Raw genomic sequence first — 27,792 nt, forward strand, 5'->3', positions numbered from 1 at the left:
ATAAGGGGTGTTTCTGCACAGAGTTGATGTGTCACTTCTTCACTGACCTTTCTAAAGCCTCTGCATCCCAGGCTCAAAACCATGTCCATCTTGTCCATTCAAACTCCTTGGTTTTTGTTGCCCCCTCAGTCTGAAGGGGAGAGGAAGTTCTGCTACAGCTGGGTGCTGGGACTTCTGCTGCTGATAATCTGTTTTGTGAGTTGGCTGCTGAAAAGCATGAGGGAGAGGAAGAGAACAGTCTCCCTCTTGATGTATATATATAAAAAAACCAGGGCTGGGTTTTATAAGTTTATAGCTATGTCTTGTTTTTTTTACAGAGCTATAATCGTGGTGCTTAGAGTGATCTGAAAGGAACAGAAACACTTAGCCTTGAACTTTTGTTCTGCTGCTTCTTCTTGTGCCTCTGAGGTACAAAACATACCTGTAAACTTATACTCTGTCAAACTGATTTACCAGGGGGCTAAATGGAGATGGAAAGGAATCTTGGGAGGCAGTCGGTGATTAATTGGGTCACACGCACCCCTCTTATTTGGATATACAGCAGCTCAGTTAGATGGATTCCAAACAGTCTGTTCTGTAGCTGGGGAACATGCATCCTTTTTGGTCATATTAAGGAAGTGGGAAATAGGGGGGTGTTTTGTGTGTTAAGTAGAAGATTTTGGTGGTTATACAAATAGGGGCCAAACTGAATGGCCTGAACTTCAAGAACTACATTTCTCAGGTAAACCCTCCAAATCCCTACAAACTGAAGATTACTGTTGTTTGCTATTGTAGCTAATCTCCTGCCCCCACCCTAAAAATCACCAGCATTGCTCAGAAATTTTAAAATGTTCTTTAGCAGCCTGTGTGCATCCTTCAGAAGAAAACAAAACAACAACAAACAGACTGTATATGTGCATGTAGGGATTTGTGCACACATACTAATTGAGAACAGAACACCAGCCAGTGACAGCTCTGTGCAAATAGACATGTTTCAGCATCCAGCTATGCAAATAGCTGCACTGCAGAGCAAAATCTGAAAAGCATTAATTGTGGCACTGTGACTGTTGCATGGCAACAGTTGTGTTTGAACAAATGACAGCTACTGCCCCTTGATTTCTCTCTCTCGTACTTAGTGACAAACTGGAATAAGAAGCAATGATGGCTGCCCTGGGGAAAGCTGTGGCAGGTGCTATAAGAGCCCCAAAGTCAGGAGGCAGAGAGGTGAAATCTGTTGCGGGTGACCTTCAGGCTCTTAAAATTATTTGCACAACAGAAGAGGAACAGAGCTCCTTGATGAATGGGGGGGGGGGCTTTATAGAGGCTAAGATGTGTCAGATCAACAAGGTAAAGTAATAAAAAAGGATAGCAAAAATAAACTACCCTCAATTTCCAATGAAAGATGTGTTTATACTGGGATTTTTTAAAGTTCGTATTTTTAAAAAATGTGCAGGAAAATCTATGCAAGCTGGAGGCTCTCAAGAGTTTTGGAAAAGTGGATCCTGCAAAGAGTTACTTTATCTGCAAACAAGCATATGCAACAACCACCATTTTGGTTGTTCTTTTGTTCTTACATAAATGGGAGTTCTTCTGCAGTGTGTGAGCTTAGCTGATCAAGATCCAGATTTGACATCCCTACATGCATCAAGGCTTGCCAGGCAACAACCATGTGAATCCTTTTGTTACTTTAATATTGCTGCAGCTCTGAAGGAGGATGCAGCTTCAGTTTCCACTTGTTTTGACACACAGCAGCTGGGGGTGGAGGGTGCGTAAGAGGCCAAGGAGGAGAAACAGGAAAAGCCACAGCTGAATCCTGTTTAATGGCTGTGGCTCTACCCAAGAGATGAGAAGGTTCTGCAGGTTGTGACGTAGCCGGGAACCCTACCTGTATCCTAATTGTTGCTAAGAAACCTTTTGACTGCAGTTCTGGACCAGACTCAGTGAAATGTCATGAGTACGTCCCTTGTTCATTTTAAAAACTAACTATTAAATGATCTTGAAGTGCTGCTAGACTGTTGCTATTTTCAGGTGGGGTTCAGTCACATACTGCCAAATCAAGGAGCACAAATGTGGTTGATTTAATGCTCTTGTACATCAGATTACTTAATCTTGTTTTTAAGTTGTATTTTAATCAATTGTTTTTACCTGGTGTTAGCCACCCTGAGCCCGGTCTTGGCTGGGGAGGGCAGGGCATAAATAAAATTTATTATTATTATTATTATTATTATTATTATTATTATTATATGTGTTTTCCACAAAACTAGACCTTTTGTGATGAGGAAAGTACTGTGAAAATGGGGGGTAACAATTGCTTGATGTAAAATTGTGTAAACTCCCTTTAAACAAATCAGAATGATGTTCTCTAACCTCCTTGCAAGCTTTTTGCTAACAAAAAATAGGATGAATGCTCAGTAAACAGGTCTAAGATATAATAAGCACAGTTCACCTTTTATTTGGCCTCTTGAGACTGCAATTCTAAGCATACTTACTTGGAAGCAAGTTCCATTAAAATCAACGTGACTCTCAGTTAAATATGCTGGTGTGTTGGTCCTTTAAGTTTCTAGTTAATTTAACAAACGAAAGAAAGCCCAACAGTGATTGAACAGAACCCAGGGGAATGCTGTTGAGAAGCCATACTCTATCCAGGATCTTTATAGCCCAGTTTAAGTACTTAAATATGGCTGCTGTCCTGACAACTGCTCATTCTGGCTGAAGTTGATGGGAGTTATAGTTCAACAACAGGTACCACGTTGGTTACCCTTGCTTTGGACTGTGACAGGGTTTCAGTTAGGCCGAGGTTCTATCATTTTAGCTTACTGACGATAGTTGTTAAGTTTGCCTGACTTTCTCAAGGATAGTTCAAATAAGCGAATGGAAAGCTTGGTTTACATCATTAGTTCGGTCACTTTTTCCATTGATTCTTTCTTCAGTTTCTGTGCAACTGCTTGATTGACATCATAATTGAATGTTGATTTGACATCTCAGTATAATTAGTAAACTAGATTGAAAAAAACCTGTTTTCTAGGATGATGTCCTATGCATGCATTTGAATATGTATTGGACTGAACAATTATATATTTACTTAAGATACTTAATTCCATTTTGATTCAGAGATTGGCAAACACTGTTTATGAATGAGCTGGAAAGGAAGTTTCCATGGATTATGTGGGCTTGCAAAATATTCAGATATGTGGTTTATGTACCCAGCAATTAGATTTCAGGTAAAGAGAAGCTACAAAATAAGAGTATAAGGTTCTACTTCAGGCAATCTGAGCTCTAGTTGTCTCATGTGGCAAATCTCTGTTTGGACTGTACCACTTCAGTAAATGGTTAGAGATTTAAAGTGATTGAATGCTATTCCATTCAAAAGAAATACACATAGAAAACTAACATGTTAGAGAGAAAGGCAAGGATGCTTCTCCTAGCCATCTAGTTTTCTATGCATTTTTTCAAATGGAAGAGCATTCAATCTTGTTGAGCCCCTAACAGAAATCTGCAATGGTACAGCTGAGAAACAGGAGTATTCCCTCATTTGTGAGAGATAGGCCTGAGCAATCCTGATAAGAAACTAATGTGAATGCTTTTTCGTTGGAATCAGTAGCCAGCTTCTAATAGTGGCTCCGTTCAGACATGGTTTGGTACTATAGTCAAACCTCGGATCCTGAACACCTCCATTTTGGAATATTTTGGCTCCTGAACACCGAAAACCCAGAAGTAAATGTTCTGTTTTTTGAACGTTTTTCGGAAGCCAAACATCCGGTGCGGGTTCCCCTTGAGTGCAGGAAGCTCCTGCAACCAATCGGAAGCTGCGCCTTGGTTGTCGAATATTTCAGAAGCCAAACGGGCTTCCGGAACGGATTGCATTCGACAAACGGGGTTTGACTGTATTTGAACAAGCTTTGTGTTGACACACAACTCTATTCCCTCCCATACTCAGGTTCAGTTAGTTTCCTTCTCTTTAGCACACACGATTGTCCCATAGCTCTCCTCTGTTCAGATGCCATTTCATCAGAGCACAAACTATGGCTTCTATGCTTGCTCTCCAAGATTGCACATTTTGTTTCAAAACTTGTTTGTATTCCTGCTTGGAGGATTGGTGTGAACCACAGTTTGCCAGATTAGATGTGATGGCAAACTGTGATTTGTCCTAAAGAGGAAGTAACTTACTGAAGTGGGGCACAAGGAGGAGGAAAACATGAGCACAAGGTCTTGTCACCTAGCTTGCCATTAACATATGAACCGCTTCAGTAGTGCCCCTCCTGAGTTCAATAATGAGTGAGAGTGAATAATTTTTCATGCACTTCCCAAAGACAGAAAGGTTGATCGTTTTATTCAGTAGCTGTCAAGAGATAATACTGCTCACTCTCTAGGATGATGTATCTTCTCTACCAGCAGCCTAGCCACTGGATTATATAAGTTATATATAAATCAGAACCTGGCTACCTACTTTGGGGGCAAGAGGGAAAAGATTGATAGGGATGTTTATTGATGCTTTGCTGTTCTCAAACACACCAGCTGCCATCCCCCAGCCCCTTGCTGTCCTGAGGGCTGCCACCTCCTTCCACACCTGTTGAGTTAATTATTATTCAAAACAGCTCTTTCAAATCTTCATGTTTATGGAATTGTGGTGGCTGATGCAGAGAGGGCAAATGCTATTGTCTATAGGTTGGCTATTCAGTCTAAGTATGTTAAGGATCTTGTATATATAGCTGTAGTAAAGACTATTAATTGTTGGGTGTCTGTCTCTTCCTAAACTCCTGCCCCTGTGAAGCTGTTGAGGACTTGCACTGAATTTGGGAAGATAATCACTTACAGAGATATTTGGCCTTCCCTTCGGCCAGATTCCCAGAGCAGTGATGGCAGCCTGTTCATTGCCTGAAATGGGGAAATGTCTGCAGGGAAATGGAGAATCTGGTACAGTCGTACCTTGGAAGTCAAATGGAATCTCTTCCGGAAGTTCGTTTGACTTCCAAAACGTTCGAAAACCAAAGTGTGGCTTCTGATTGGCTGCAGGAAGCTCCTGCAGCCAATCAGAAGCCGTGGAAGCCCCATCAGACATTTGGTTTCCAAAAATAGTTTGCAAACCAGAACAGTCACTTCTGGGTTTGCGACATTCGGGAGCCGAAAATGTTCGACTCACAAGACGTTTGAAAGCCAAGATATGACTGTAGTTGTTTTCCAGCTTGTTCAGATTGGTTTCCCCTAGAACCAATCTTTCTAAGGGACAAAAGTGAAGGGATAAAGCAAGGTTTGTCCCAATAACTTTTCAGTGTTTAATATACTGAGGCTATAGGTGAGCCATGAGGAGGCAAGGGAGAAATGACAAACATAATCTTGAGCTTTTGCTTTAGTTGCCTGCTCATTTTAGGTAGACAATTGGAGCTGCCATCTTCGTAGAGCATGCAGTGTAGGGGAGCAGAAAGAGAGAGAGTTGTGAAGATTTGCAGTGTAAAGTGATTTGCTACCCAACTTTACTGATTCTCTCTCTCTCTCTCTCTCTCTCTCTCTCTCTCTCTCTCTCTCTCTCTCTCTAGTGAGGACGCTGCAGATTGTCTTGGCCAGCCGAAATCTCCATTGGAAAAATTTATGGTCAGACTGTGCACGTACCATCAGAAGCACTTCGTCCGTGTCCTAAACGACATTTGCACTGAAGTACAGACAGGCTGTGAGGGACAGCAGTTACCTGGAGCAGAAAACATGGATGTGTCCACTTGTAGCTCTGGCTGCAGCCAGTATCGCACTGAGAACCAGGAGCTTGGAACTTCTTGCTCTGAATCAAAGCTCCCTTCTTCCCTGGACACAGAGCAATCAGGGTCTCATGGCTCTCTGCGCAAACTTTGCCATGCCCTGAAGCAGGCTGTGGATCTGAAATCTACAGATAGAAGGGAAAACTGCAGTCCAGTTGTCCGAAGAGACTTCCCTGAGCTTCCTAGCGTTAGAACAAGTTCTGCAAGTCCCAGGGACAGTCCCTCTCAAGGATACCTCACTGCCTCCAATTCCCATCACTCTGCTAAAAGTCTGGAAGGCCAAGTCCTTGGTAGTGACCAAGAGATGGGGGGTAGGAAAGGTGAGGATGACAAAGACCAGGTGCAAAATAGAGCTTTGCTGGGAGGCTACAATGCTGTGAAAGCAACAAACATGCACATGAGTGAAGACGGTCTGGTGGGCTCCCAGAAGAACACTTTTAAAGCTTTCCCAGAGGAAACACGAGAGCCAGGCTTCACCACCAACTCCCCTAGGAGAGCAGACAAAGAGAATGCCTTGCAGTGCAGCTCCAAAGCCTCTTTGCACCCGGATACTGAAATGAATGACCAAGAAGCAAGACTGAAGGCAGAGAACCACCTCCAGGCTTCAGGGAAAAGCAAGGGGAGCTATAACATGCAACCTATTGACAAGACCCATGTGGAGAATGCCAAGGACGGCTGGCTATCCAATAGCCCTGTGCCAGTGGTTCACCACAAAACCACCAATGGACACTCCAGGACCAAGAGTAACTCATCCTCCACCAAAAGCACACGTAAGAGCAAAAGGCCTTCAGGGTTGAGAATTAATGACTATGACAACCAATGCGATGTTGTTTATATCAGCCAGCCAATTACAGAGTGCCACTTTGAGAGCAAGAGGGTGGTCTCCTCTGGGAAGACGGCAAGGAAGAGCACTCGTGGATACTACTACAACGGTGAGTGCTGTGAGATTCCCACAGTTCGTACCTTGGCCAAGACTTCCCATGTACAGGAGAGTGGGAACACTCTGGCACCAAGGCCTGAGGTACTGACAAGCCCTAGCCAGGGAGCTTCTCTTCCGAGTGATAGCTGCTTAGCAGCAGCCCAAGCCGTGAGTGGCGATGGTGACAAAAGACCTGCTGTGGCCGTCCCTCAAGGAGATGCCTCCAACAGCAGTACTCAGGAGAGAGATGAGATTTGTCTGGCTGAGAAGGCCACTCCTGAGGTAAGTTTTGTGAAGGAGAGAGGAGACAGTTCTGCTGAAGCATCCACAATTGCTCTCTCCCCGCCACCCGGCCTTGTTTTGCGTGTAGAGAAAGGCAGCCTGTCTAATTCTTCACTGCAGACCACTCTTGTCTCTCCCTGCCAACTGAGCAAAGGGGAGCCACAGGACGAAATGGACATGGACACTGTGCAGAAGGCTGGCAATGGCACAGACTCTTGTAAGAGTAGCAGACCCAATGAAGACAGTGGCAACACAGGAGAATCTGTGGTGTTGTCTGCTTCAGAGGTTGCCAGTGGTGAGGAAAGTGCCATGTTCTCAGAGACCGAGGCTATCCTTGAACCTTCCATTCTTCCAGACCAGGTGCCTCCTGACAGCATGGCCCTTCAGCTCCCTGAAGACCTTTCCCCCGGAATGGACTTGATGCCTCCACTGGAGGAGCCTGCCCCTGTTGAACACTTGTCACCATTTGTAGAACTCCCTTCCGATGTGGAACCCCCACTTCTTTCCCCTATAGACCTGGCAGAACCTCCTGCCCTTGTCCGTCTGGAGCCTTCCATAGCCCTCCCTGGAGAACTCCCTCCTATCCCAGAGCGTATGTGTCCAGGGGAGCCTGTTGCCAGTTCAAGGGCAGTGTCTCCTGGCATTGTGGTGTCTGAGCCTCCTGCCCATATTGACCGAGAGGCTCCTTCAGGGGCTCCTTCTATAGAATCTCTGGTGGTGGGACCTGGCAAGTTAGATATGGAGCTCTCACAGTCACTTTCTGACTTGGATGCTGCAGAGCTCCCTGGCAGCTTGCAGGGTGCAGATGCACATGAAAGTATTAATACTCAAAATATCATTGAAGGGATTCTGGACTCAGGTGGAATGCACTCTGGGGAAAGTGAGACTGTGTTGCCTGTTGCAGATAATGATGAAGATTGGGAAGAGGGAACAGTAAAAGATACAAGTGAAACAAGCAAGGTGGATGATGGAAAGGAACTTGATAGCGAAGCTCCAGCAGTGCCCCAAACATCAGAAGTGGACAACAAGGAGGGAGCTTCTTCCAAAACAAGCACGGACAAAAAACGAAAGCGGGAGAAAAAACCTCAGATTGTATCTGATCGCTGTCTTCGAAGCCAGCAATCCCTGTCATCTGCAGAGGACAGTCCTGAGCAATCAACTTCTTCCATGTCTCTACAGCTTCCTCAAGTTCAGATCAAGCTTTCTAAAAGCCCTGGTGCTAAGCGTTTCAAGAGGGAGGTGCAACTTGACGGTGCAGCATCGCTGTGTTTCCCAAATGACGGGTTCCATGAAACACTGCTAAACAACATTGGGAATTCTTCTGAGCAGCAGCCAGGTGACAGAAATGACATCACAATGGGACAGGCCTCTCAGACACTGTTAGCGAAAAAGACCATAGTAGAGGAAGACCAGAATGGAGAAGGAAACAAGGACAAGGCAGGGGCAATGCTTGAAATTTGCTTAGAGGGTGATTCTGATAGGAGAAGTGTTCACGTCCCAGCAAAGACCTCTGATAAGGGTGAAAAGCAGTCAGATTTGACATCGGGCACTCCAGATAACTTTGACAGTATGATGGAGGTTACAGAGCAGTTGCACACCCAGCATGGGCCCAGTTCTGTTAGCAGGAGTGAAAGCAAGCTTGTACCACCAGAGAGATCGGTAAAATCTAAGAAGCCAGCTCTCCAGTTCTACAACCTGAGGCACACCCCTGCCCCAACCCCTGTGGCTACTGCCTCCAAAAACACTTCTGGAAAAGAAACTGTACAAGGAGATTCTAATGCTGTGACTATAAAAGCGGGCTCTAATGTCACAGACCAAGAAAATGCACAGAGTGAAGACACTGTTGGCTTCAGTAGCATGGAAGTGCTCTCTGACAACAAGCCCAGTTTTGTGGAATGGTGTGCTGAGGAAGAGAACCAAGAACTCATCACTAACTTTAACACTCAGTACATGAAGGTCCAGAAAGGGTGGATTCAGCTGGAGAAAGAGGCTCAGCCAGCTCCAAAGGTCAAGAATAAATCCGACAAACTGAAAGAGATCTGGAAAAGCAAGAAGAGGACCCGCAAATTAAAAGGGCCCACGGAAGGCCAGAAGCTCTCCCCGGTTCAGATGCTGTTCATGAAGGGGTTTGACATGTCCAACATCTGCAAGTGGTTTATGGAGACCACTGAAACCAAGTCTCTGGTCATTGTGAAGAAGATGAACACACGTCTCCCAGGGGACATCCCCCTCATCAAGCTTCCACTCCAGAAGGGCTGTTATTCCGGCAGCTACCCTAGCTCCCTTCAAGCTGAGCGCCTGAAGAAACACTTGAAGAAGTTTGCTGCTATGACCCCGGCCAAAAACACCATCAAGATTCAGAGGCTGTGGGCTAAGCTTCGAGAGGGCTCTGAGGACAAAGAGCCCGAGCAGGCTGCCAGTTCGAAGCAGACGCCTCCCTCCGAAGCAAGCGTGGAACACAAAGCTGAAGCCAAGAGCGCCCAGCCTCCCAGCACGCCTGTGCAAACCAGCTCTCGCATCCTGAGGAAGTACTCCAACTTGCGAGGCAAACTCAACGCCATACGCAAGGTGGCCAAGCAGGACAAGAACGACGGCGTGACCAAGCACCCCTCTGCTGAAAGCAAGCCGAACGGCAAGAGCCTGTGCATTAAGCCCCTGGTGTCTCCGAAACTGGCCCAGCAGGTCCAAGCACCCCCACTTGCGACTAAGACAAGCCTGGTTGAAAGAGGAGGGAAGGGGCGAAAGGCGAAAGGCAAGGGACAGGAGGAGACCTCATCCAAAGGCCACCTTCAGCAAACCAGGAAGAAGTCGCCGACCGAGAGCAGCAGGTCACAGAGGCTGTTGAGCACCTCGAGCAAAGAAAGGCTTCCTCTTAAGAAAGCCAGTAAACCGAAGCCTGCAGGGCCTCCTGCTACCAGGAAGCAAGCGGCTGCCGACAAGAGTCAGAAGCCTGTGTCTGGGAACGAGAAGGCAAAGAAGCTGAATGACTTGCGACCTGGGAAAAGGAAGCCCCCCGTCCAGAAGGGGAAAGCCAAGGCCGGTCAAAAGGCAAGTCTGCCTTCCAGGCAAGAAGGGCTTGCTAAGCCTCCCAAGCAGAAAGTGGTGCGCGACTCCAGCAGCCGACCTCCCAAAGTGGCTGCCCCAAAGGCAAGCAGTGGCAAAGCCCTGACCAGGTCAATGAAGCGAATTCAGGAGAGCAGCAAAGCCCAGGGCAAGAGGAAGCTGAGGGCAAGCAAAGACTCTTCACCCAGCAAACGCAGGTGTCTGGATGCAAAGTAACCGGCTGGGGTTGGGGGTGGGTAGGAGGTGGGTCACGGAAATACTTCCTAATGCATTAAACAGATCCACTTCTGAACATTGTGGGGAGGGTGGCAAGTGTTTAGCCGAAGGCCAACCCCCCGCTCTCAGATGATGAGGAGCCCCCTAGCTGTGTTGCAGCCAGAAGGAGAAGCTATTATTCACTGCCCTTGAGAAGGAAAGTTGCTGCTTCTGAAAGCTCCTGGAGTGGAACTAGGAGTTTGGCAGTTTCAGTTCGAAGTACAGTGCCTTATTTATCCTTTTAGGAACTGAATAAATTAATCTGTGTGATTTAAAGGCTGGCAGTTTATAGTTAATGCACAAGCACTTGAACTGTAATGGAAAGAGAACCAGCTTTCATGCACATCCCATAGACCTTGGTAGCCCACCTGCTGGGGTTCACACAGGAGCATTTTCTTCCTTTTGTGCATTGTAGCATCCTGGCACTGTTCAAACCAAGCAGGGCATTATAAAGCCAAAACCCAAAGCATTTGCATCCTTTAATCCTGTCATTCAGTCAGAATGGTGTGTGTTGTTGTTAAGGTATGAACAGTTGGACTATCTTGTGTAACTGGGGCTTGGCTGTAATGTAGCCTTGCTCTAGTGTCAAAAAGATGCTGATTCCGAAGCGTCAGTGATTGGCAGCCATGCTCGGCCAACTTTGTACTTAGCCAAGAAAGGAAGTGGACCGCTTGTTTGGATAGAGAGCCCTCCCCTATTAAGTACATGCACGCAGCCTGCCACTTCTGACATGCTTATTTACAGACGGGCGCCTTCGGTCCTGTGTCCTAAAATGAAGCCTGGATGCATTTCAGAATGGTGGTATTCCTGTCCATTTTACTGTGAGGCCTGAACACCCCTGAAATATGGGTACTTGAAAGCACATTTTAGCAGTGAAATAGACGGACAAAAAACCATTCCAAAGTGAAGCTTGCATGCATCTTGTGGGTCTGTAAAAAGTAATGTTGGAAAGCGCCCGTAGTCAGAGGTTCTTCTCTGCTGTAAACTTACATGATTTCTATGCAGTTGCTGCAAGTTCTTTTTTCATCTTTCCCTGTTTGCCGTATGTCAAAAAGATTTTAAAAATTATTGTTATTAAAATAAGAATGAGGCAATGCTGGCTGCAAACAAGGAAGCAACTAGAAATATCTGGTGCTTTTGCAAGTGTGGTTTGGTTCCAGCTTAAGAGTAAGGAAGCTTCTCTCTCCCTTGCAAGGCCTCACCTTGCAAGTTTAATCAATGCATTATGTAAAGGTCAAGAAGTATCTGTCTTCAGACAAGGTATTTCTACGAACACCTATTAGAAAGGCAAACAGTCCCCTTCTCAGTGCAAACATTTGTTTTGGATCTGACAGCATTTGGAAGCAGCCTTTTTCTCAGAGGAAACTCCCTGCCCCTTGTACTTTGTGCTACCCATCTGCTGGGTGACAGGTAGTGGTTGCTGCTACTCTGGGCTTGGAGAGAAAAGCAGCCTTTTATTTATTTCCATAGTTTTCCTTTAAATCACAACAAAGGCAGAGGTATTTGCTTAGAAACTTGTGCAAACTTCCTCTCGCTTGCTGTGCGTGGCACCCAGGAGCTTCCCGCGAAGGCCTTCGAATGGCTTGACCTTTCAGAATAGCTTTCCATGGATACCATCTGAGATCGACGTACTCAAACACATCTTTACACATTATTATATTAACTGGCTGGAACCAGTCTTTCCAGTTGGTGAGGGATTTGTAGAATAAAAGGAAAGGCAAACTCTTTAGGGAGCAAGAACAAGGCTTAGGTGCAAGGAAATTGGTTTTATTTTGTTTTTTAAAGGAGGGAGGGTGCGTTAGCATTGGCACTCCTATACCAAAGCTCATTACTGCAGGCAGAACACAAATAACTAGATGTATAATTTGTTCCATTGATCAAAGAGATTTGGGAGGCATCGCCTGGAACTGCAAAGCCCTCCTGCTCACCTGCTTACCCAAGTCTGTGTCTTGAGAGGGTGCACTAAAGCTATAAGACACATCAGGGTGGACTCTTTTTGTATGGATACTTTTGAATCATTGATTTTTAACTTCTGTCTTTTGATGTAAATCATGCTGTATAAAATGAATTGTTGTAAGCATTAAGTCAGGCCTAGCATTCTCTGTAAAGATTGATACGTATTTGTCTGATTGCTATTTGAACTGCACATATAAAATGTGCTAGACATTCCACCAGGAGTATTAAAAGGTATTTAAGGAAGTGTGGTGCGTGAGCATGTATGTGTGAGTGAGAGAGAGGAAAGGGTGAGCATGTCAGGTTTTTCACCTCTACTTTTCTCCAACTTCAAACGCCTCCATCCAGAAAGGTGTAAAATCTTCCTTCTCCCTCAACCCAGGGCTGCTTCCTAACACAGTGCTGGGTGGCTGAGCACCTTGTGGTACTTTTGGCTACTGATTCTGATCCTGACACTGCTAATAAAATATTTCTACACCTTTCTGCTTTCCCATTTCTTGTGTGGTCTGTAACTTAAGAGAATCCCTTTGTAAGCCCTGGGTAGCATTTGAGAGCTTCACAGTTGCCCCTTCCCTCCCACCTTTTCTGCAAGGTTGCTTATGAGAGGTTGGAATACAGTGACCAGGCCTTGCAGTGTTTTGGTGAGGTCTGGAGAGAGTTTGGTCCAGTGGTTGATTTATCCCAGGTTCTAGCACCAGTGGCTTCTGGCAAGGCAAGCCTTTGCCATGTAGACAATAGACTAGTGTAAGCTTGGGGGGGGGGGGGGAGAAGTGAGCCAAGTAGTTTAAAGCAATTTAGAGTTGTTGTTTTTTAAAAATAAATTCTGATGGTGATAGCTTAGTATCATTTATATTGAAGCAAAGCTACCTTCTAGTTGGGAGGCATTCTTCAGACTGTGCTCTGTGCATCAGTCCTTATGTCATGCAAGTGACACTATGTCACCAACATGCCAGGTTGATATGCTGTCCACTAAGTAAGTTGCAAAGAGGCCATTTCCTCTCCCTTTGATGCCCTGCCACACACTTTTGTGGTAGGGAGAACTTGACTCTTAATTCTTTCAGTAGATATAACTTTGGAAACCAGCCTTCTTGGGTTGGGCTCCTCTCTTTGCAGGGGCTTAATTCCTGCGCACTGTTTCCCATCCGTCCACTTCTTCAGCATTTGTCTTTCTTTTTCTTTTCTTTTTTGCAAGGGGTGTGTGTCCTCTGTTGGTTTCTGCAGCAAAAATAGGTCTCTTTCCAGATTTGATGGTTATCTGCAGTAGTACAGTTGCTATGGCCTGGTGATTTTATAAACTTGGTATGACCTGGTGCTGCTCTCTAGCAAAAGAATTGCGAGAGTAAGGGGAGAAGCCTGGGGTTGCGACTGTAATAGCCTTACTCAGTATAGTGACAAGAAAGGCTTTTCAGTTCCTCTAACCGTGGCTCTGTTTCTGCTCCTCTCTACGTGCTTGGCAGGTTCTACTGCTTAAGCATCTTGGGTCCCATTGCCAAAATGGTCTACAGGCAGTGCTTTTTGTGGGGGTAAAAAATGAAGTTTCATGTCTTGATAAAAGTGGGGTAGGTGTCAGCACAAGATGGCTGCCACAGACAGCAAAAAAGAGGTGATACCAGTGAGTACTGTCGCAAAATCCCTGCTCACAAGTATAGTCAAACTGGGGTGGTTTGCACATTCTTGTTTCCATGCTACCTGGGCATTCCTAGAAGAGAGTGGATGGCTTTGCTTATTGGATAAAACTAGCCTCTGTACTGTTTTCTTTCCATCAGATGCAATGGGCCACCATGAATCCTAGCCTCTCCTTTAGCACACACCATGTTTGAAAAGGGACCCTCTTCCCCCCGATGGTATGGTGGAGAATTCCCCATAACTTGCCCTGTTGCTCATCTCTTTATATCTCATCTCTTTAAATCTGGCCCTTTGCCCTCCCTTCTTGCTGAGACAAACTAGACGTTCTTCACAAAAAGATCTTCCATAAGTTGTGCTTCCATTTTCTCCCAACAGCCTTTTTCTTGGTCAAGTGTGCAGTGCTTTTCTTTCCCTGTGGTTGAGAGTATTACTACTTTCAGTAATTTTCAATGAAGGCTGTTATCTTGTACTTAAGGGAAAGCCCCAACTTCTGTGCACATTATCAGGGATTGATGGTGCAGGGCACACAATGCTTAGAGAAACTTTTGTAGCAACTTTAGCTCTGGGCAGTTCCTCTGTCATAGCTTCTGGGTGGCTCCTGCAGGAATGCTATTTATGGCACTTTCCTCCTGACATTATTACTGTCACTATGCATAGGGTTTTGCTTTGTAGTAGTAAGAATAATGATGATATCTCCCTTTTCCCATTCTATGTCTGGGGAATATTTAAGCTGCACAAAACTGTTACTGAGGCTTATCACTAATCATTTATTATTATTATTATTATGAGCTGCAACATCCTGGCCAATTATTCCTATTCATCTTCTAAACCAGAAGCTGCTGAAAAGATCTTTTTCTCTCCAGAGTCATTTCCTTGTTCCATTTGTAGCCTCATGTGATAAGGCAGCCTTTGCCAGCCTGCTGCCCACCAAATTTTTTGGACTGCAGCTCCTATCTGTCCTAGCCAAAACATCTAGATGACACTAGCTTGGCAGAGGCTTTGATAAGACAGTCTTCTGCCTTTGTCCTCTTTAAAGGTGGTAGCCAGTACCTCACTTCTCTTTTTGTTGCAGAAATCAGTGTTGGTACCACTCTTCCTCATCACCAGGAAGCACAGCAGAGCAATGGGGAATTAACTTGCTCCAAAGGGAAACGCCAAGTATTGGGCTGGATTCAACTATTGAGTCCCACTAGCAGGAGCCAGCACAAGGTCTTCTGTGAGCGCAACAGGGCTTTTAGCCCCTCTCCTCCCTGCCTCCCGAATTGGCTCGGGGCTGTGTGTCAGGGTAATTGACAGCAAGCGGAGGAGGGAGAAGGGCGATTGTTCCTTCTGGAAAACTGAAATGCTTGTGTTGACAGAATAATCTCCTTAGTACTACGTTGAATTCCTCCACAAATTGAAAAGGGACTTCATTAAATCTGTGAGTGCCTCTGAAAAATGTTGCTATAAATATAACTCTCTTCACTCAGTTCCCACATGCCCACCAAATAGAAACAAATATGCAGATAAGAGATATTTGATGATGCTATGCAATGGCCTACAAACCAGTGCCTCCCTAGTCTTTCACACATCCCACCTCTGTCCTTGCTTGGACTTCATCTGCCACTGCTCCCTTCCCTGCTACATGCACACCTGATCTAGCTCTGCCTAGTTCTTGAATTTCATGGAATGGCGCTATCTGGGCAAGGTCCCCGTGTTCCTGAAAGGTCCCATATATGATCATAGGGGGTTTTGAGGGGTTAAACTGCCTCGGGCCACTTCATGCATGCTATTTTCCTGCACAGAGATAATCTCCATGCAGCATCTTCCTGGCACAGATAATCTCAATGAAAAGACACTTGTATGTACTTCCCTAAGCCTTCTTCTTGCTCTCCTGTTGTCAGTTAGTTTCTTTTGTATTTCCAAACCTCCCCCCCCCCCCATTTATCTAGGTCATTGAAAAATTCCCTATCTAGTCTAAGATGAACTCAGGAGCTCTGGTTTGCAGGTAGAGGAGACTCTGGCCTCTTCTTAAAAACCCTTCCCTCTTGAAGTGTCGCCCTAAGAATTGTTTCTCACAGAAATAGTGGAAATGAGTGGAGTCTGAATGGGTTTTGTTACCCGTGTGTGACCTTTTACCTAAGTGGGTCTTTTTACACTGTAATGCTTATCAAAGGTTTTTTAAGAATTTGCTTTTTGTGTGTGACTTTAAAATGCAATGTGAATATATACATATATGTATATGTGTGTTTATATATAAATATATATAGTAGGTGCTGTGTTAACATAGCATCCAGCTAGCGGTTGTAATGCTTTCCTAGGTGCAGGGTAATTGCTGCCTTTTCTTCCTGGGTGGTCACAAAAACTAGAAGAATACTGTAAATAGTTTTAAAATATTTATTTCCTGTACTTTGTGCTAATAAGTCTTGGGTGTGCTGTTGGTTTGCAATGTACCGGTAGTATGGTTTTTTGGGGGGTGGGGGGTGGGGTTCCTACTGCAAAAATAATTGGACATTGGGGGGGGGAGAAGGACTGGCATCTGGTCTGGAGTTTATGCTGCAAAATCAAGGACTTAGTTCCCATTGAAGTTGCATTTGGGCTATACCCAGAATAGACAAATGAATATTAATGACATTTACATAATTGAATACTCCATATTTAAAAGCCCTTTCACATAGAAAGCACGCTATCGGGGCGAATTGTTTTAGCCTATCCTCCACGATATGCTAGCTTTTGCATGTGGGAGAATGTTTTCATATGATAGAGTGTTCAATCATGTGAGCTCTCGCCTGCAATCTGAAGTGAAACAGCCCAGGCCCTGGCTTATGACATTACTTAGAACTGGGCCTAAACCGAGTAAAAGCATTACATGGGTTATCTAAAATCTCATTTTCTGTGGAAGCGAGTCAAAGTACAGTTCTGGGCAGCCCGCTTTGTCACGTGCATCTTTGGGGACAGTACATGTGAGCAATAAGAATTTTTAGTAATAATGTTTTCAGTAACAAATTAATGTTTAAGTCCTTATGGGGATATTTGTGTAAATGTGTGTGCACATCTCATTGAAGACTGCCCTTCTTCACTGGCCTTGCCACATAGAGAAAGAGACATATTTTGCTTCAACATCTCTGCATGCTTATTCACCTGGGCAGGTGGACTCAGGGATACTGAATTAAGGGGAGCTCTTGCTGGGGATAGGATGGAAGAAATGCCAGTGGCATACATGGAGGAAGTGATGGTGCCCTCTAAGCATCATTTATAACTGACTCTTGTAATCTAACCAGCACCTCTTGTGTTGTGTGTTTGATGTTTCCTGTGCTCATCCCCCCCTTCTTTTTTAGATTAAGCCAATCATTCATCACTTCCCATGTTTCCAGCTGTTGTGAAGAGTCCAGGGCCCCATTTTTTACTCTCTCTCTCCCTGAATTTATTTTGTTTTATTACTTTGGACCATTAAGTGTTTCTATGCTCTCTGCTCCCTCCTGTGTTGTATTAGTCTTATTTTGAATGTCTCTTTTGTGATTATCTCATACTTTTTAAAATTAGGCTTGTGTAGAAGTTCCTAAGGGTTTGTTTCTTGTTGTTTGTCTTGGCCATTCAGAATTCTCACCCATCACCCCTCTCTTCTTTCTATGGAAAACATGGCAATGCAGCTTCCTAATGTAGCTCCAGAAAACTTGTTGCTTTGCTTGCACCTCCTTCTGCCATCTGAAAAGCTTCAGCCCTGCCTATATCCATTATAAAACTCCTCAATTCTCAGATGAAGATGTTAAACGAGGTGGGGTGGGGTTAGACTTGCAACCTTTCCACAAGGGCATTCTTGACGTTTAGGATAACCTCCTGCCCAGTTGAATGAACCTCTATCAGTGTGTTGCACAGCACTCAACAAGACTGCAGGTGTGTTCTGCACTTCCTGTGTTGATTTATAGTCAGTTCATTCTTCACTCTGTGTTGCACAGGTATTTTTACTTGCTGTGTCTAAGAGACTCCTATCTTCCCCATTTTGATGAACCAAATGTGTGTGTTGGGGGGGTCTATTCTCTCTATTCCCCTTCCATCAGGTCTGGTACTGTGCACATCACCCAAACCCAGTGTGTGATCATGAGTTGGGTATTTGAAGGCTTAAGTTGGAGCCTCATTCCCTTCAGGGCCCTGGGAAATGCTGTGACTTTAGAAGAAGAGCGTGTCTGCTGTGAATTGTTGGTAAAATGTGTCATTAGGTAATATTTATATACCTCACCTGAGTAACATTTGAAAATGTATATAAAAATAAAGGTTCTGTTCAGTGGCTTCCTACCCATTTGACACACCTACAACACTTAGGGCTACTTTACCATGGAAATTGTATTGAATCTTTGCCATTACTTTTGTGACAGCTCCATGATTTTTCTGTGTGCTTTATTAACTCACCAGTGGAAGAGAACGCATTCTTGTTACAGACTGTGGGGCTGCAGGTGAGGCTTAGACCTCTGCCTCTTTCCAAGTTTCTTCTTCCTCTTTATGCATTGTGTATGTACTCTGCGTGCCCTAAGGAATCTTACTTTATTGCCGCTTATTAAACATTTCTTTTATATCAGTATTGGTGTGGTGTGATATAGTTTGATGTGCAAAGACGAGACATGTTGATGAGCCATCTCAATTGCTGCTTTTGGAGGTTATCAGGATGTATACACAATTGTGAAGGATGTCACCAAACAATGAACTGTTGGAAGATGGAAAGATTGCCTTGTTAGCTACCACTCCCATGTGGGTGTTGTCTTTGACCTGGTCTACAGCAGGCTGGCTCTCCAAAAGAAACCAGAAAGTTTGGGTAGGAACTTCAGAGCCTGGTCATTGCCCTAGCTTCAGCAGAGGTAGGCACTGCACTGTTTTTGACACCAGTCTTCCTCTCCTAGTTGACCCATTTCTCTGTGCTTGGCTCTTCGTGCTTAGGCTGGGTTCGATACCACATTGTCGATGTGTGTGAGGAGGCGCTATTTGGCACTATTGCCAGCCAGGTGTGGTTGCACCTACCTAATTGCCACATAGTGGCTCTACAAGAGCAAAGGTGTAGCTCAATGTGTCCCACTTCTCCTGAGCAAGCTACTACCCAGCCTCTCATTTGTGAGGTACGGGAGAATTTGGATAAAATCAGTTGGTGGCAGCAGCACCTAGAAGCTCAAGTACAAGTCTGAAACAGGTCCAGCTACCTCAGAAACAGAATACCAATCCCATGTCAGTGCCACACTTCCTCTTACATGCCTAAGGTCCAAGGGTTGTTTAAGCCTGTCAGAAGTGGGGCTTTTAAAACTCAATCCTAATTTTTGCAAGTTAGTGGTTTGTTTTATGTCCAAGTGCTGCTTAAGGAGCAAAATTTGGTGTGTTTAAGCTGTGGACCAAGTACTTTCCTAGAGTACAGAACTGAAGGAGATGACTGCCCGCTTCTCAAGTGTGATTGTTGAAAAAAAGAAAAGTGCCGGGACCTGTATTGAAGTGACCCTCTAATTTTCTTTTCTGAGAAAACTGAATAACAGCAGGTTTAATTTGGGCCATTGTTCTGGGAGAGGGAGACAAGCCTATTATATTTTTCTATGGGGAAAGAAAAGACCAGCCACGTGGCTAAATTAATGTCATGTTCACATGGATGACAACATTGGTAGTTTTAAAAAAAACCCTAAATCAATTCTGCTGTTTCTAAAGGAGGGACAATTTTGAGTTCCCTCACTTGAGTCATCATAAACTCAGATCGTTAAAAGCGTGGCAAGAATCACAAACCTCAGTTACTAAAACCAATGATGCCGGTTTTCATCTGACAGAGAAGCACCTGCCAAGAACAAAGAAATGCTGTCTGACATCCTTACAGCATAGAAAAATACTATACCAAATACAAATATATTAATATATGTAAGAATCTAAGTATTATGTATAAAGACCTACTTCAGCTGTTAGCTTACAACACGTGACAAAAGACATAATTACACACAATTGCTGAGTACCCTTTCCATGAGCTGCCCCTGAAGGTTGCACCAATTGGGTTTTTGATGCTACCCTCCCTGTAGGTACCAAAACACTTTGTTCTGATCACTGGGAGGTTCAAAGCCAGCTGTGAACAAGCAAAAGCTTGGTACAATCTTCATTCAAGTATGGTGATAAGTGGAATGTGTTGCCACTTGGTTGAGATAACATTGCAAGTGTAAACTTACTTTGGTACATGATGGACAAAATGAACAGTGAACATCAAGCATTGCCCTCTGCAGCATATGGCTACCAAACAATACCCAATATAATCTACTTTATTACCAAAGTATGGACTGCAGTGGCAGGCACAGTTTAAAAAAAAATCAGACATAAGATACTTTCCGTTTGATATGTGTAATGGCTATAATCGGAAATGTGAAGTCGTAAGAAATTCCAAAAACCCTAATTAGTTTATTTTGTGTAATTGAACTTGTTTAGGAACCTTACAAATGGAAGTTTAAAAGCTGCACATTCTCAGTGTGAAGAAAAATACATTTAACATTCTTGAGGTTTCTATAATAAATAGAAATGAAAAATACTTAAGATGGCAAAACCAGAATATGAAAGAATGGCTGCAGATTTAAATGGCCCCGCAGATCCTGTTATGTTAACAGAGTTTCATGCTGTACCTGTCTGCAAAAGTCACCAGTCAAGGCTTTTAGTACTAGCAAGGCAACTTATGCCCTGCTGTCATGTAGTTTCTGTCTCTTAACCTGCAGCAATGGAAGAGTTAGCAGGTTCTGCATGACTAGCACACACAGAGATACAAGCTGGGAGCCCCTGTAGAAGCCCCTGCAACTAGCCATCCATTTGATTCTCTGCAGGAGCAAGGGATAGCCTCCTTGCTGCTGGTTTTACCCATAATATAGTGTATAGTTGAAAACCTGTGCTTCTAATAACCAATTGTTTTATACTAGGGGGTATCTTGAGATGCTACCCTTTTATTTCTCCCATATCCAATGTACCTCCTAGAAACCTGCAACCTTGAGATTACATGTACCAGATGCTTCCAGGCAAGTAGCTCTACCTTTTAGGAGGGAAACTTCCCTCCACCATAGGAAACATGATCCATAAGTTTCAGGGAACAAGCATCTGGCTGAGGTTGCCCTGGAAACAAGAACACATGTACAGCCAAGGCCACCAGGCTTGTACCGGAGAGCACGTTGTTTCTCAGCAACTGGATTCTGGCATGACTACTGGGTGAAAATTCTGCATCCTGAGAATATCATCTCGATTTTTTTTTTAAACAAAGTTGTTTCAAGCCTTCAAGTGTCTCCTACACACTTTAAACCCTCTGCCTGATGGAAGTCTCAAAAACCCAGGCTGGGTAAGTAGCATTTCCAGTGGTTGGGGAATGGCAGCTTCTGTGTGCTATTTCTTTTCTCCTCCCAACCAAGAGAAACAGAGCAAACTCTGCAAATAATATTCAGATTTGCTTAATTAACATAGTGCATATAGATCAGAGATATTAACTTTTCATGTGCAGAATTTGAAGGAATCTGGCTTGGTGTTTCTACGCCCACCCCCACCCCCCGCAACTCTAATGGTTTTACTTCTAATTATTGGTCAGTAGCTAGTGGTGATAAGTGCAAACTACTTTTTCTCTGCAAGAATAAGTTAGATCAAAAGTGTCTTTGACCAATTTGCAGCTCTATTGTCCAGGGTCTAGCATAAAAACTCTATCAAACAGGGATTTGGAAACATAGCAAGAGAAGGTACTGTCAGCTTAGTTTATTTTAACTGCCTGGATCTTAAAGAGCCATCTTATTTCTTCTGATGCTGTGGCCCAGGCCTAACCCCACCTGAGCAAATAATCTATAGCACTTGCTTTGGAAGCCTGTGCTTCAGCTTTTATTGCAGGTGGTGGCTGATATACCCAACCCCACAACCCATTACAAGAGGGCAATGGTACTTTGTGGGTGGGCCTGGTGTATGAAGAGTAATGCTACAGTAAACTGAGTGCAAGAGACACATGCAATTCATTCCCCCCCTCCCGTTCTAAAAGGCAGGTGAAAGTGAGCATGATGGGTATGAAAATGATTATTCTCGAGTTCACAGACGTTGGGTTGCAGAACAGGCACCACTCTGAAAATATCCAGACTTTTCATTACAGCAAACCAGATGGCATTTGGGCAGAAGACAGATTTTGCGGTGTAGAAAGGCAGTGATATAGGCAGAACCAGAGAAAACTACGTCTGTCCCTATTGCTGCCCTCAAATCATGGAGATGGCTGGCTTTATAACTGGGGACATGTAAGTCTCCCTGTCCCATCCATTAGAGGTACAACAGGAAGACTGCTAGCCAAGGTTTCTCCAGCCCTCATGCAACAAGATCCTACACATGCTTACTTGGCAGTTAAGTCTCATTGTGTTCAATGGTGCTTACTCCCAGCTAAGTGAGTATAGGATTTCAAAATTAGGGAAGTGGTGGTAAGTCCTTTTAATGCTGGTGGATCATTCAACGTGGAGCAAGTGTGGCTCCTTTTTGCTATTAGTTGAGACAAGACTGCAGCTCCAAGGTTTAGCTGTTTTTAAATACATTACCTTGCAACCATCCGGTATAGGAGGCAACTGTTCATACGAACGCTTCCCATTCACCTAAGGGATTTTATCTTTGCTAATTCTGCAGCACACAATCCTCCTGCCTTTGCCCCGGGTGCCGCCTCTGCATTACTTGCAATTTAGTCCTATAAACAGAAGATGAGGTTGCAACGAGCAGCCAGTAGGAATAGGAACAGGTGGGTATTCAACAAGAGAAAAAGCAAAACTGCCAAAAGAAAAGGGGGGAAAAAGACAGACATGGTGCAGGATAGCAGGGTCTAACACCAGGTAAAATGACAAGATATGAAATGGCAGGATCCCGTGTCTAGGCATGAGCTGTGGACATGGCCTCTCAGGGCACCACACTGGGCAAAACAAACAGGCATGGCCAGGCTTGCTAAGAATCCATATTGTGCACAAGTAGTGGCCCCAGATAGAGTCTGTGCTGGATATAAATACATCTGTTGGGCTGGATTTCCCAGCAAAAGTCTTCTATCTACACCTTTGTCTGGTCCATCCAGAGGAGCCATTGTCACCATGCCAAAGGAGATGCTCCGTTGCCAGACTGAGAGCCCTGCCCCACCCCTCTTCCAAGCAGCAACAGGGCCAAGAGGAGATGGCAAGGGTGTTCCCAAGGCCTCTGTCAGGGCAGGCCTGGCCCACTTGTCTCTGGCTCCGGCCTGTCCCTTGCTGGAGGCTACATGCACTGGGAACAGCCGCATTTGCTGGGTTTTTCCACCTCCTCCACAAAGGAAGAGCCATCGCTGCACTCAAAGGTGTATTTCCTGCGCTTGAGGCGCAGTCCTGCACAGCATCCTGGCCCTGGGCACGATCCTCGGCACTCCACCCAGGAGACAGGCCGGGTTGTCTGGCAAATGGCATAGCCTCGCTGGACCTGGTGGAAGTCTCGCACGGCCTCACCCCGACACTCCGACTCTAGGGAAAACGTTAGGAAGAGGGAAGTCAGGCAAGGAGGCTCCTCTGAGAAAGCCTTCATTACACATTATGCTTGGGGTTCTGGTGAAGGTCAACTCAAAAAACTGGGCATTCTAGTATGTATAAGCATACTATGATGAATGATCTTGCCTTCTGAATGGTAAGGGACAGGTAGAAAAAAATCTTATCTGTCCCTTATCTGGTCTTGCTTTTTGTCAATGGAAGGAGAGGACAGAGAGGCAGGACAGGGTGGGGTGGGGGTGGGGAATCAAGAATTTGTGGCTCAGTTGCTCATGCTCCCTTACCAAAGTTGTGGCCATAGTGTCTGGAAGAAGAGTGCAATGGTATTGTACTGGGATGTACAACACTGGCTGTTCTGTGGGACCACGGAATTTCAAATTCCCATTTACAGCCGGTGCAACAGAAGGGATGAGGGTCTACAGTTGCTAGAAAACTTACTAGGGGAAGAGGCTAGGCAAGAAATAACATCTAAGTACTCCCTGGCTGGGGTTTCTTCTGCCCACGGTGGGCATACCTGGCTTAACACAATACTGGCAGCTTAGGTATAGGCCCAAGCGTCTTATCAGGGGAGGGCCCTCAGGGGTCCTTAACTATGGGGCACATGGGAATGTAAGGAAGAAAAGGAGATGTGCCTGACCTTGGTCACAGAGGTCGCCATCAAATCCCCCGTTGCATTCACAGAAGGCCTCGCCTGTGTCTGAGATCTGGCACTGACCATGAACGCACTGCAAGCTCTTGCATGGGTTGTGGAGTTCCCCTTGCTGGTTGCACAGGGCTCCCTTGTAGCCATCCTGACACTGGCAACTATAGGAGAGGGCATCAAGGGGCATGCAGATTCCATGGACGCACCTGTAGAATGAGTGAAACATAAAGCTAAATATAGGTGAATTCAAAAGGTTGCAGTTAGGCCACCATCTTCTAGAAGCAGCATTTAACATAGGAAGGACCTGCAAGATTCTCTGTGCACCTTGGCTTCTCCAACATCATCTTAGGAATACAAAGAAGTGAATCCAAACACACAGGTACAGCTTTATTGAGGCTGCTTTAAAGGTGAATGAGGAGTTGGAATTAGGTATGTGCTGTTCTTGAACGCTGTTCCCAAACCTATGCCCCTGTGCTGGGCTTTAGAGACAACTAATTTCTGCTTTTGTTGCTGCAGTCATAAATGCCCTGCCTGCCCCGCCTCATCGGAGATGAGCAAACAGGAGAGGCAAAATACTGCCCATCAGAGCTCACAAGATGCAGTTCCAGTCACACTTAGGAACACAGGGAGCTGCCTTATACCAGGTCAGACTATGGGTGCATCTACCCCAAAATTGTCTGCTCTGACAGGCAGTGGCTCTGTGGGGTGTCAGCCAGAGGTCGCTCCTGATCCTTTCAAAGTGGAAATGCTAGGGATTGAACTTGGCCCCTTCTGGGTGAAAAGCACATGCTCCACCACTGAGCTGCAATCCCTCCCAACACGTTCTCCATCTTGCACCCAGCACTGCAGTGAGAGAAGAAGCCCACAAGGAAAGGGTGGAGGGGATTCTGTTGCTGTGTACTCACTTGTGACCCTGGCAGGGGTTGCTAATGGGCTGGTCGCAATGGGGCCCAACCCAGCCTGGATCACAGTGGCAAATGGGGCCATGAGGGGTGTTGGGTTGGCAAATGCCATGCAGGCAGTAGAGCTTGCGGCAGGGCTCACAGCCGGGCACCACCCCTGGCTTCATCTGCGTCTTAGTGAAGTCCTGCAGCTCGTTGTTGATGTAAAGGTTGCGGATGCAGCCATGGAAGCTGGAGCCATTCAGGATCTGCCAGAGGCGGAAGGCGGCAGAGTTCACATCCACGGGCATCCCTGCGGAGGGGAGAGCCAGAACAGCAAGGTAAGGGGCAGGAAAGAGAGGGAAGAGCAAAGTCCTGGGGAAAAGAGAGAGGGTGCTGGTGGAGATGGAAAAGAGCATTCCTTATTCTGGAATGCTGTGTGGAATGTTAAGAGCCACCTTCTTCCATTTCTCTCCCCTCTCCCCACTGCCACAGCACCCGTTACTCCTCCTCAGATTGGCACTTGGCTCTTAGTGCCCTGCAGTATGAAATCAGACACCCCACCCTGGAGAGAATAACAGAAATGTTCCTCTTGCATCATTACTATCCAATGGACGTGAGCGAAGAAGAGTGAAGGAGTTCTCCATTCAGTTAATGCCCTCCAGGTGCAAGCACGGAGGTGACAGAGATACCAGCCTCTCCCACCCCCTTCTCCCCAACTGGATTGGGCCCAAGTCACAGTCCTACCCCCAACATAGAGTGGAGCCTCAGAGTTCAGCGTGTGGGCCTTGCCAAAGCCGTCCATGGTCATGGGGTCTCCTCCATCGATGGAGAGGTTTACCATCCGCTCAAAGGTCACCAGCTCTACAGTGTGGAACTGCCCGTCATTGATGGTCTCTGCACTAGGGAGAGAAGGGAGGTGTAGGATGGGAAAGGCTGGTGACACCCAACCTTGGTCCTGATATCTGGCATCCACAGCCATCTGCACCCATCCAGCATGGAAGTGCAGCACCCGTATCCACTTTGCCTTGTGTTCCTTGTCACTTCTGCACTAACTCCCCACGATCCAGACCCCCAAACCCTTCCCTTTGCCTTCATGGTCAATGTGCAGCTTTGCTCAATGACTGAGGGTCACTCTGAGCTGGAAGGAGAAGCCAAAGGCAGAGGGCTACCTGTAAATGGCAGAGCTGGGGTAGGTGCCTGGATCATAGCTGACGCGCACATGGCCTTGGTACAGCTCCACCGCCATGTGGTCAGTGTCCCCATTATATAAGAGGATCCCATTGTCTTCAGCCGTGGAGACCTGCAGAGAACGAGGGAATGAACAAGCAAGGGGCAGAAACATTAATTCTACAATCCAACCAGCCCCACAAATGGCACGGATGAAGAGTGTGGGCAGATGCCCGCTCTTGAGGTGGCAGAGGCGGCAGCCTTGCTCATCAACGCTTACCTGCAAAGTGATGTTGGCGCTGGGCCAGTTTTGTAGGTCAGTGAACTGGAGGTACGTGTCCCTGTCTACAAAGTTGACACTCAGCAGCTTCTCACATTTGGGCCCCCCAAAGCCAGGAAGGCATTGGCATAAGGCACGGCTGCCTAGCTCCACACAGTTGGCACCATTCTGGCATTCTGCCCTCTCGCATGGGCTGGGTTGAAGGGAGCCATGGGGTGGAATCTCACAGAGCTGGCCACTATGATAAGAGGTTGAACACAACAAGGCACAAATTGCGGGAGGCAACTTGGGGATAACACCACAGGGTTTTAGCAGGACCACAGCTGGACCCTGCGGCACTCATACAGTTTTAAGGCAGTGTGCACTCTCCTCTGATTTTCCTCTTCCCAGAGACTGAGTAAAATGTGCCTGGAATCACATGCATGTGTGTTGCCCCATGATCTTTCCTGGTCCCTGTTTGTGCCTGCAGTAAGAGCACTCCAGTTCACTGAACTGGGGCATCAAGTGAATGGGACAAGGCAAGTACTCAAGTGACATACAAGTCATCACACCGCCCTGAATCCCAAGGGAAGACTGACACACTTTACTCAGTTTGCTTCTTCACCAATAAAGACAACCAGAATATCTTTGGCCAGGGGTGTCCTTATGGGGTGGTCCAGCAGACAGGGCCAGCCCAATACATTTTAGCACCTGACGTGAACCACAAAATGGTGTGCTCCCCACCAACCAGGGAAGAAAGGGTGAGTGAAGATCTACATCAGGAACATAGAGAGTATCAAGTCAACCTTACTGGGCAGTTGAAGTGGGAATCAAAGGCCATTTGGGGGGGGCTCACTCTGAATCATGCCCAGAGGGCAGCCCCCACCATTTTCTCCCTAGTCACTGTAGAGGTGGCATGTGGGGGGGGGCTGTTGAGGATCTGCCCTCCAAGGAGTACACCATAGCTGTTGCTGCCACCACAGCATCCCTTTGAGGCTGAATCCACTGCCCTGTGGATCCCACCACCTGAGGCATTTGCCTCACCTTGTCTCATGGGTGAGCTGGCCCTGCCACCCTCTTAATTTGCCCAGAGGCATTCTACATTTATGCAGGTTTATGTCATGGGCATGTGCCCCAAGTCTTTTAAGCTGACCTCAGCTGCAGGACAGAGCTATGTCACATATCTCTGTACATTACTTCCCTATATACAGGAACTACTTTTGCCAGGATGTTCAGAACAACTTGTCTCGTCTCCTTGGTGGGCAGAGCAATTCACACTAGGCATGTAACTCCTTGTGTGGTACAAAGTCCCGGCAAATGTGAGGTGCATTCTTTTAATCTCGTAAGCGCAGTCAAACAACTCTGGAAACAGCCAGGCTCGTAAAACTAATCACTGTTTGACACTTCTGGTAATAACTGATCACTCTTTTCGTTGTACCTCTTTCTCCCAGCCACCCTTGTGGAAGAGGAACTCTTCCAGTAGAGGGCAATCCCAGGTGTTGAGATTTTCAGGTAGCTTAGAATGAGTTGAACTGGTATATACTC

At 45.8% G+C, this 27,792-nt stretch overlaps 2 protein-coding genes across 2 annotated transcripts in view; one reads left to right on the forward strand and one right to left on the reverse strand.

Annotated features, from left to right (window-relative positions):
• Positions 1-342: 342 nt before the first annotated feature.
• On the forward strand, positions 343-18,376 carry LOC310844162 (uncharacterized protein). The gene is made up of 2 exons (XM_083737926.1): positions 343-408; positions 5,514-18,376. Exon 2 carries the CDS (start codon positions 5,566-5,568, stop codon positions 10,204-10,206), a length of 4,641 nt encoding a protein of 1,546 aa, XP_083594052.1. The 5' UTR covers positions 343-408; positions 5,514-5,565; the 3' UTR covers positions 10,207-18,376.
• Positions 18,377-20,188: 1,812 nt separating this feature from the next.
• The window catches only part of SLIT1 (slit guidance ligand 1), a 127,036-nt gene continuing 119,432 nt past the window's right edge, over positions 20,189-27,792 (reverse strand). Inside the window, exons 32-37 of the mRNA XM_083737927.1 lie at positions 26,269-26,506; positions 25,991-26,121; positions 25,566-25,720; positions 24,843-25,131; positions 23,932-24,143; positions 20,189-23,273 (exon numbers count right to left, since the gene is read on the reverse strand). Coding sequence (XP_083594053.1) covers positions 23,035-23,273; positions 23,932-24,143; positions 24,843-25,131; positions 25,566-25,720; positions 25,991-26,121; positions 26,269-26,506 — 1,264 coding nt within the window. The 3' untranslated portion in view covers positions 20,189-23,034. The remainder of the gene's footprint in view (positions 23,274-23,931; positions 24,144-24,842; positions 25,132-25,565; positions 25,721-25,990; positions 26,122-26,268; positions 26,507-27,792) is intronic.

The sequence above is a fragment of the Podarcis gaigeae genome (genome assembly GCF_964106915.1).
Source record: "Podarcis gaigeae genome assembly, chromosome: 5".
NCBI lineage: Eukaryota > Metazoa > Chordata > Lepidosauria > Squamata > Lacertidae > Podarcis > Podarcis gaigeae.

Bases quoted from the DNA above. Each gene is read 5' to 3' on its own strand.
- LOC310844162 (XM_083737926.1), top strand. From the start codon at position 5,566: ATGGTCAGACTGTGCACGTACCATCAGAAGCACTTCGTCCGTGTCCTA.